At 36.8% G+C, this 10,079-nt stretch overlaps 1 protein-coding gene across 1 annotated transcript; it reads left to right on the top strand.

Annotated features, from left to right (window-relative positions):
- Window positions 1–1,060: 1,060 nt before the first annotated feature.
- On the top strand, window positions 1,061–1,903 carry LOC149828221 (uncharacterized). The gene has a single exon (XM_090018133.1). The coding sequence runs from the start codon at window positions 1,061–1,063 to the stop codon at window positions 1,901–1,903; it is 843 nt and encodes a 280-aa protein (XP_089874259.1).
- Window positions 1,904–10,079: the final 8,176 nt, after the last annotated feature.

The raw sequence follows: 10,079 nt of genomic DNA, 5'->3' as shown, positions 1-10,079 counted from the left end.
ATTTTACCACTATTAAATCAGACAATGAAGACCAAGTCACTATCATAGTAGATAACTCACAAGTCAAAAACATTGTCTAGTGGTCTATAGACCTCCCTTCCCTCCTTGACTGCAACTAGATATTGGTTTCTTGGGACAGTGGGTCTGTTATCTCTCGGCACTGCCGTTTGCTAATAAGGGCATATCTTGATTGAGAGACTCGATTTAGTTTTTCTATAATGCAAGGACTCGTACAAGTTATTATTTTTTTATCTGTATTTAAATATTTATTTTAATGTAGGGTACCTGTTTATTTGTCTTATTAACTGATGTCTTTGTTTTTTAACATAAAAAACTATAGGCAAGTTAATTTTTGTCCCATTTTTAGGTAAAATTTGAACAAGCTTGTAGTGCAAAACTAGGCCTTAAGGTGACTTGGGAGTTGATTTTCATTTTGCGTTGCAGACGGCATAGTACCTATATACAGATGTTACCCTTGATTTAAATATACTGTGTGTCCCAAAGTATTGCTTTATTTAACTCAATGTCTTGCCTTCATCTCTAAGTGATGACTAAGGATTCCATACACATTCACTAGATGGACAAGAAAAAATGATTAATCAATGTTTGTACCAGCAGACTAGCTTTATTTTATTGAAACCAAGATGTTTGAATAAAGAAAATGATTGAATGTTTGTGTGGTAACCTCTTATGGGGCTATCACAAGAGACAGTGAATAAATGTCAATGTCATAGGCTATTTCACCCAAGTCACCCAAAGTTAATTCCTCTGGTGAAGTCTTTTCTACCGTGATGATTAAAAAAGAAAAAAGAAAGAAAGTCTTTATGCTACACCCAGCCTCAAAGTCATCCTACTTTGGCATTCTAAAAAAATTATAAAAAAAGAAGACTTCTTTGCTCAGCTGGGTAATTTTGTGATAGTTGGTCTTCTATGTAACTCCAGGCTTCAACCAGGATGCCAATGCTTCTTCTGTCTGTATTCGTATTTTTTCTCCGTCTATGACCATATTTCAGATGGCCTAGTGAGATAATAAAGTTCAAGAGATTTATGGTTGATGAAGATGGACACAAGGTATTGGATGTGGAGCAAGAGAAAGTTTAGTGCTTCAACGGATCAATCTGCCTCTTATCATGATTCTTGGGAGGAACAGGCTTTTGCAGAAGACTCAACAGGACTACTTGGTGAGTGCATATGGCCTCCTAGGTCTTATTCTTGCAATTTTTGCAGGAGAGAGTTTAGCTCAGCTCAAGCCTTGGGTGGCCACATGAATGTTCATAGAAGGGATAGAGCGAGATTGAGACAGTCACCCAATTCACAGAGTGAAGGAAACCAAAACCCATGTGGATTTTTGGGTGTCCATCAATACCCATCTCAAGTTTGCTCCCTGGTATGTCCAAACCCTAACCCTAACCCTAATCCTCATGTTGCTTCATCATCTAGGGTTTCTGCACCAACCACCTCCTGCTGTAATGACAATAGTAGTGAGCAGACTCTCACCCTTTCATCTCACCCAAAGCCATCATTGGGTCCCCATCCTCCAAAGATCTCCAACTCCTTCAATGTTCAAGTTCTTAATAATGTTCCTGATGATTTAAAGTCCAAGGGAGATCTGAATTCTGATATCTCAAAGCAAGAGTCGGTAACCGATTCATGGGATTCTCTCTTTCGAACCCGGAAGAGGGACGAAGAGAAGTTCGGGAGTGATGATGAAGGCGTTGTTAATGTAAAGAGATTGAAGAGCTGCAACAGTGGTGCCATGCCTTTGTTCATAAGGCAGACTGCACCCGCTGATCTCCTTGTTGGGCATCACCATCTTCAACCAGAGATGCTGGGTCGAGCCCAATCAGTCATCGAGGAGTTAGATCTTGAGCTCAGGCTGGGGCAAAGGCCTAAGGTCAAGTGAACATCCAATAGATCTCGTGTGTTTCAATTAAAAAGAATGTTGTTATTTCCTTATTTTCCCCCATCTCTGTGATGAAAGCAATATTGGTTGGATTTCTTTGTTCCCTTCTCTGGTGATGTTTTTCAAGCATGTAAAGATATCATGACAAAATAGACATAATTTGAAGAAATCTCTTCTCCCAAACACAAAATTTCCGTCATTATTCATCTTCTCTCTAAATAGATATTGGGTTATTGTTTTCCTTTTTGTTTTCATTTTTTTGAGGGAATTTATTTTTCATTTCATAATGGAGTCTCAGGAAAGTTTCCTTCATTGAACACACTGAAATTATCGATTTCATCATTGTAATCTTCATATATCTATAGTTTGATTGTAGCAAATTACTTATTTTCAAAGCTGTAATGAGACACTGTAATGAAATTGAAAATCTTTTGTTGGTCTTGCAGTACAAGTGGTCACAGTCACTACAGTACATTAAATCAGACACAAAAGTGATTGGTAAAAAGACAGCAGTTAGTACACTTTAATATGTGATAAAAATAGTTAACTAACTGCATGGGGAAGACTAATAACCATGCAGAGATTGTCTTTTTTTCCCCTTTTCTTAGCATTTCTCACTGACATTCCAGTGGTATAAATCTAACGTGCTTTCATGTATTTGTTCAGAGAGAGAGAGAGCGAGTACATTGATTCCCTTTTCCCTGGATTTTAGTATGTACAGATGTTCAATTCCAGAAAAGTATCTTTGTATATAAATTCTGTCCTCCCTCACACCTAAAAGTTGCAAAATCACACCCACCATCCAAGGGATAAAATTATTCCCTTTGGGGGAATCAACTGAATATAGTATTAGGGTATCCCTTTTATCAAAGCACCAAAAGGAATACTATTACATCATACCCGGAGAACCTTTTGCCTTCCTGCCTTTTGTTTCTTCTTCTGTATGTACGGTTACTGCCGATAAACCCTAGACCCCCACGCATCTAGATACTAAAAGACACTCTGGTCTGCATTAATCCTGCCCTTTTTAATACGACCTAAAACTGAGGCTGGTTGCCTCTGTGTTTTGACTTTAAGCCTAGCAGAACACTAGGAAAATAGAAATAGGTAGTTGCAGCCATTAATAGCTCTGGTGCTCTTATGTTGTTGTCAGAGAGAGAGAGAGAGAGAGAGAGAGAGAGAGAGAGAGAGAGAGAGAGAGAGAGAGAGTTGGTTTACTTATCTCCATCATCATGATCATCATGCCTTATCCCGACTATATGGTATCGGCAGTTTTTTGCAGTTTAAGTTTGGAAAAGTTACTGATAACTATAGTCTGAATTACAAGGGTTGAGAGAGAGAGAGAGAGAGACAGAGATGTATTTTTTTTTGGATAATCCAAGAAAAAAAAAACCCATCACTGACCATGCCCTCCTATTGGTAAAACCCTTAAGGTCCCTCCTGCCAAGCAGGGAGTAAAACCAGCTTTCACTCTTAGGTTTCCAACTTGTGACGTTCCATCAACTTGGTGACATTCACAACTCACCCCTACCAGATGGGAAGAGCCCTTGTGGACAAGAGATGCAAACTAAGTTTGGGAAACTTACTAATTACTATAGTCTGAATTCTAATGGTTTCCTATTCATTGGTATCCGCAGAATGGTAGGACATTAAATGGGGTTGGGATTCAAGCGATGAAGTTGCCCCCCATTAGCTATATTCTTGTGATTCAGACGAGCAGCCAAGATTCAATTTGATCAGCCCGGACTGGCTGAGTGTAAAGTCTGTTAAATAGGGCTGGGAAATGAGATAAAGAGTTCATTCCAACATGTGAAATAGGCTCAGCAAGCCTAACACGAACAACAGGTGTTCAGCGCGCTCGGCTCATATAAGCTTGTTAATTAGTAATAATTTTTATAATTTTTTTTGAAAAGAAGTTTTAGAATATCATAGAGTATGGGTGGTTAAGGTGTTTGGCTTGCAAGTAATAAGTTTAGTGTTCAAAGAGTTCAAATCCTATTGCTTGCAGCGTTGAAACATATATAGATCTATTATTTTCATTTTTGAAAAATGTGCTTTTTTTCCGTCTCGAGCTTGGCTCATTTAACTTGAGCTCACCATATGCTCAAGCTCGGCTCAGCTAACCACAAGAACGGCCGAGCTTGAACACCCTCCGCAGGGTTTGTTCGGTTTGCTTACAAGTCCTACTGTTAAAGATCCAAGAAATTGAAGTAGGCCATTCAGTATCACTCAATTTTTGTTGATTACTTAATATTTTATTTTATTTACCAAGTTAACATGTTCAGTTTGGGATAGACTTGTTCCATGTGAGTAGGGGTGGGCATCCACCCGGCCCGGCGGGCCAAGCCAGTTTAGAGCTCAGCCCATCGGGTTTTAAGTGTGGCTCGGCCCGGTCCATTTATTAATTGGCTGGGTTTTGGCCCTGCTCTTAATGGGCTTGCTTTTGAAGAGCAACCCATGATTCGGCCCATTGGTCCAATGTTAAACGGCCTAACCCGGCCCAAACCCATTTATAGGTTATTTTTTAACAAAGTTTATAAATTAATTCTTATAATACCAAAAATAATGAATTGAATGAAAGATTAATGCACCCATCTAATTATCTTTCTATTTTTCATATAATCAATGCACCTAATTAGGTAAATAATAATAGTTACCAAGTTATTATGTAACCAGCTACTAAAAAAATAATTGGGTAGCTCAAGCTCATTGGGTCGGCCTGGTAGCCGGTAGGCCGACCCAGACACAGCCCATGTATACATCGGGCTGGGTTTCAGCCCACTAGCTAATGGGTCAGGGCCTAAAACCTTGACCCAAACCCGGCCCATGGTGGGCCAGGTCGACTTGGCCCACCGGGTTGCCCGGCCCATTGCCCACCCCTACATGTGACACCATTCAGTGTTGTTTACGTTCCCAGATACTATATATGAACACAAGAAGTTAGTGTTTTGTCTATGTGAGCAGTAGTCTATGAGGGAGGATCAAGTGCAATGTGATTGAACACTTTTAGTCTGATGCTGCACCTGATCATGCCATCTGCTGTTGGGCCCAACAGCTGATGGGCTGTATCACAAAAGGGCACCTGATCAGGTGCAGCAGCACACTAAAAGAGTGCAATTCCATTGCGCCTAGCAGCACGCTAAAAGTGTGCAATCACATTGCACCTGATCCTCCCTCGTCGTCTATGCAAAGCATGAGCTTGCTTGTCAAGATATAATAACCGAGTTGCCGGACGTTATCCACTTGCTATGATTCCAATGTTGTGTAAGCAACATCACAAATCTCATAATAGGGATTTTTTGACAAACGAAAATCTTGCAATAAATAAAAAATTTATGTTTTCCCTGAAAAATGACTGCAATTATAAAACATTAAAAATGCACAAAACATATATATTAAAGTACAAATGATAATATAAAAGTTTTAAAAGGTGTTTTTATTGCATAAATATCATATCTTTTTTTTGAAAGAAAATTATTTTTTTTAAAGAAAGCATAAATATCATCTCAATATCACAAGATTTTTTAGAATAGGTGATATTTGGAAAAAATACCGTCACATTTTTTGGGATTATATTGGCCTCTAAAAATGTTGCAATAAAATCCCATTTTTTTAAAATTATTGCCGATATTTGTTACATAGAGATGTTACACTCGGAAATATAAGGAATGCAACTCAATTATCTAGGGCATAAACATATGAACCTAAAAATACTAAGAAATGGTTGAGTCTAGTCAAATGATCGCACCAGGAAATCAAATATCGAGGGAACCTAGACCAACTAAATTTTACTAACCCAATCAATCAATTCTGATGCCGGTGTAGAAGCGAGACACTGCCAGGTTTATAGGGTCCATTCGGATCCATCTTGATTATCTAGGCTTTTTTGTAAGTATTTAGCTGGATATTAGTTTTTGGATCATGTTTTGGATATTAGTTGGTATCATATCTACCTCTGATCCATAGTAAGACTAGAGTTTCTTCCTGTCATTATAAATATTCATTGTAGAGAGGCAGAAAGAGAGGTTGATGTTGAATTGATAATGATTTTTAGTTATTTTTTTCTGTATTTTTGTGTTATTTTCCATTAACTTTCTGCTTGGTTAGTTTGTAGTTGTGCCAGGTTATTGATTTTATGGGGTTGAAAGTAAAATCATCGCACCTAGGATCCAACCAATTGGGAAAGAATCAATAGATTTTTTTGGGAGAGTAATTCATCCTTCCCGAACCCAGCATACAACCCGTTGTACTGAGCTCTCCAAGTGTGCTTGTTCCCCTTCTTCCTTACAAAGAGCAGCTTGGAGGAACCAACCCCCGCTTCGCCCACGTCTGTAGCGGAACTTGCCTGAATAGCACAGACCGGTGGGGACCTCGATCCAAGTCTCGTCTTTCGAATTAAGTAAGCAGCTTACGATTGATTCATCTGGTTCTCAAGTTTGAATCTAAAAAAGGGGTCATCCACCAGCTTTAGCTATCAAAGAAAGCAATCCATTCAAAACTTTAACTAAGGCAAATGCAAGGTATATAAGAACTCAAAATCAATTAGGAAGTTCATGTGAACACTTGAATCTACACTGTCAAGTCATGGAGATGATCAGCACTTAACCATTGGACAGACCAAGATCAAGTCAGCCAATGCATTGTGCCATTGACCCAAGTTGGCTTTAAATTTTATAGATGAATAGCTCAAAGGCTATGTCACAAAGACACGGGTACCATCCAACACTGAACACTAGTTTGAGATGCAAATTCATAATCTTTTTGAAAAATATATTGTCCAGGACAATCAATTCATGTAGAAATAGTGACCCCTATCGATTCCACAATAAAGAGGGAGTTCCAAATACGAGCTGTCCAACTTGACAACCAAACAAGGTGAATGCTAAGGTGGTTGTCTCGTCACTCCCAAAGAAGGGAACATAGCTAGACTTAAGTTCACTGATTGAGAGGCTTGAAAGTTCCAAGTGTAGAGTGTTGGACATTCTGTTATATAAAAACCTTTTTGTTAAAAATATTTGTACGTGTCATAGTGCATCCAGTCGTGTTAGGGGCGGAGCCACGGCTAAGGTGGGCACGTGTACACCTTGATCCCAAATTTTTTCTAGTAGGGGGTTCAAATTAGGGTGGGCAGTGCCCACCCTGACTCTATGTATGGTGGGGTCAAGATGGGCACAACTATATCTGACCCACACCCCTTCCTCTCCCACATCCCTCTCTCTCTCTCTCTCTCATGCTTTGTCTTTCACTCCGACAGTCCATCCGGCGGCACCAGCAGTACTGGTGCAATACCCTTTGAGGTTATTTCTCTCTCTCTCTCTCAACTTTGCCGGATTAGGTTTGGTTGTCCGCCATTCATGAGCGGCCTTTCTGGTTCACGAGACTAGCCCTGATGGGCTGAGACATTGTCTTCTTTCCAATTTTTTTTAAAGGCTTGATAGAGTTTTGATTTAAGTTTTTTTTTTGAATTAGACTACTGTATTGTTACGGTTTATGTTTTTGATGTAGCCTTTTTTTTAAATACTCTGAATGTTTACTTAGGGTTTCTTTTTCTTCTTCTTCTTTGTGTTTTGTTTTTCAAGTAATTAATGAACACTTGATTTCGGTTAAAATATTAGGGAGTTTTTTCAATTAGCTTAAATCTATGATTTTTCTTGGACTTTGGGTATTGATTAAGGTTTTTTCAAATGACCTGAATATGTATGTAATTAGGGTTTTAGAGTATTTTTGTGCTATTTTCTTTTCAATTATCATTAAGCATGATTCCATTAATGAAGGCTTAATTTGGGTTATCAAATTCCTAGCTAAATTTTTGATTTTTTTTAGGAATTTAAATTTTTTATGTTGGTTTGTCAAATGACATAAATATTTATTTGGAGTTTTGTTTTTTTTTTAATTAGAATATTTATGAATGATGTTTGTTAGGATTTAGGGCTTTGATTTGGTGTTTTTATATTGACATAAATGGATAGTTTATGATTTTAGTGTTTTTGTGTATTTTTTAATTACCATTAGGCATGAATTGATGAATACTGTGTGATTTGATTTTGGTTGAAATATTAGTTTTTTTTATTAATTAACACAAATCATAATTTTTTATGTTTGTTGGAATTGAGGCTTTGATTTTTTTTTTAGAATGACATAATATTTGGTTATGGTTTTAATTTATGAAGCTTGTAGGATTAGAGTTTTGATTTATTTTTTTAATATAGTGAATTAGTATAATTTATTAGTAATTATTTTATTTTATTTTTTACTTACATTTGTGTCCACCCTAGGTTAGAATCCTGGCTCCACCCCTGAGTCGTGTCCTCCTAGACACGGGACACTAAATATATATAGTTACCCAGTAAGTGACATGTGTGCCAATATGGAAAGGAAAGTTTTTTTTTTCTTGAATAAGTATATGGAAAGGAAAGTTATATCATTGTATGTGGAAGGTGACTGTGGGACTTCATTATTTGCATACAGGAAATTGGATAAATCCATGTGGACATGGAGAGTGGCGATTGGTCAATGATTTGCCTTCTCAGTTTCACTCTTAATGCTGCCTGAGACTTGGTTACACCTCTCTCTCTCTCTCTCTCTCTCTCTCTCTCTCTCTCTACGTTGGAGAATAACGATATTCTCCAAAGACCAAACCAGAAAACTTATTATCAGATTTTAGGTATTTTTTTGAAATTCTGACCATACAATGTGATCTATATATGCACATGTTTTTATAGGAATCAGTTTTTGGAGCATTTGATTCTGATGTGTGTATAGGTTTTTATAAGGTTTCAAAAATCAACGGCCTACAATTTTTATAAAATTTCAAAGGTCCAAATATCATGTTTTTCATCCAAAATGCGTAATTCATGTGTCAATTTCTAGTAAATGAATCATTCTAAACACGTGTAAGGTCAGAATTTTGAAAAAATACAGGAAATCTGATAAAATATCTTTTAGGGTAGGTTTGGTGGATTTCTTAGTGGGTAGGTTTTCATTCTTCTTTATATATCACATTTTTTTAGCCTACCACCAGTCAATAAGGGTTTTCGGATTGGTCCTTGCAAATTTGATCATGAAGATGTGTTTGGCGTCGATTTGCTAAGAAATGATACTTGGATGATTTTTTTAAGCATTCAATATTTTTGAAAATTGTAAGCTGTTGATTTTAAAATCTTATAAAAACCTAATTGTATGTCAGAATCTGATGATCCAAGAGTCGATTCCTATAAAATGAAGCATGTATATCACATTTATATGGTTAGATTTTAGACAAAAATAAAATAAAAAATCTTTTCAAAGCCTGGTATGGCTATAGGCTCAAAAAGTGTTCGCTGACACACACACACACACACACACATATATTAGAAATAAAATAAAAAATCTTTTCAAAGCCTGATAGGCTGGCTATAGACTCAAGAAGTGTTAGGCAGCTGCCCCCCCCGGCCCCCACACACACACACATATATATATATATATATATATATATATATATATATATATATATATATATATATATATATATATATATATATATATATATATATATATATATATATATATAGAGAGAGAGAGAGAGAGAGAGAGAGAGAGAGAGAGAGAGAGAGAGAGATAACAGTGGATGCCCTTCCGTCGAACTAATGTCAGACGTGCTGAGTGCATCCAGTTTTTTTTTTGTGATTTTGGGGCTTTACTGGCGGTCTCGACCTACAACAAACACATTGGCTCAGGCCTTTTATTAATTATTTCATGAATCAGACGTTGTATTTTTTTATTTTTACATTTTTTTAGTAAAAGACATGTTTTAAATGATTATATTTTGATATTTAAGTTTTTCTTAGTGATGTTAAAAGTCAGCAGCTTAAATGCAACTAAATTTTAAGATACAAAAAAATCAGCTTTTGTGTTGAAATAATTCGATCCAAAGCTTGTCAATAAGTAAATAAAATCTTTGGCAATCTTTGTTTTATGAAAGATTTTAGACATCCTTGGATCGGATAGTTCCCTTTAATGTGTTGGGATGCTACCAATTATGACAAAAATTTTATATACACAACCAAGATTACCTAATAAGTAGATAAATCTATGACAATTATTGTTAGTTCCAGATTTTGGACCATCCTTAGTTTCGAGTAGGGGTGTCAATGGGTCAGGTTTACCCGGACCCGACCCAGACCAAACCCTATAGGGT

Source organism: Nuphar pumila, chromosome 9 (genome assembly GCF_984573655.1).
Source record: "Nuphar pumila chromosome 9, dmNupPumi1.hap1.1, whole genome shotgun sequence".
NCBI lineage: Eukaryota > Viridiplantae > Streptophyta > Magnoliopsida > Nymphaeales > Nymphaeaceae > Nuphar > Nuphar pumila.
Note: the sequence above shows the minus strand (reverse complement) of the source record. Positions and strands in the feature narration are given on the sequence as shown.

Excerpts from the sequence above, each read along its gene's own strand:
- LOC149828221 (XM_090018133.1), top strand. The coding sequence starts at position 1,061 with ATGGACACAAGGTATTGGATGTGGAGCAAGAGAAAGTTTAGTGCTTCA.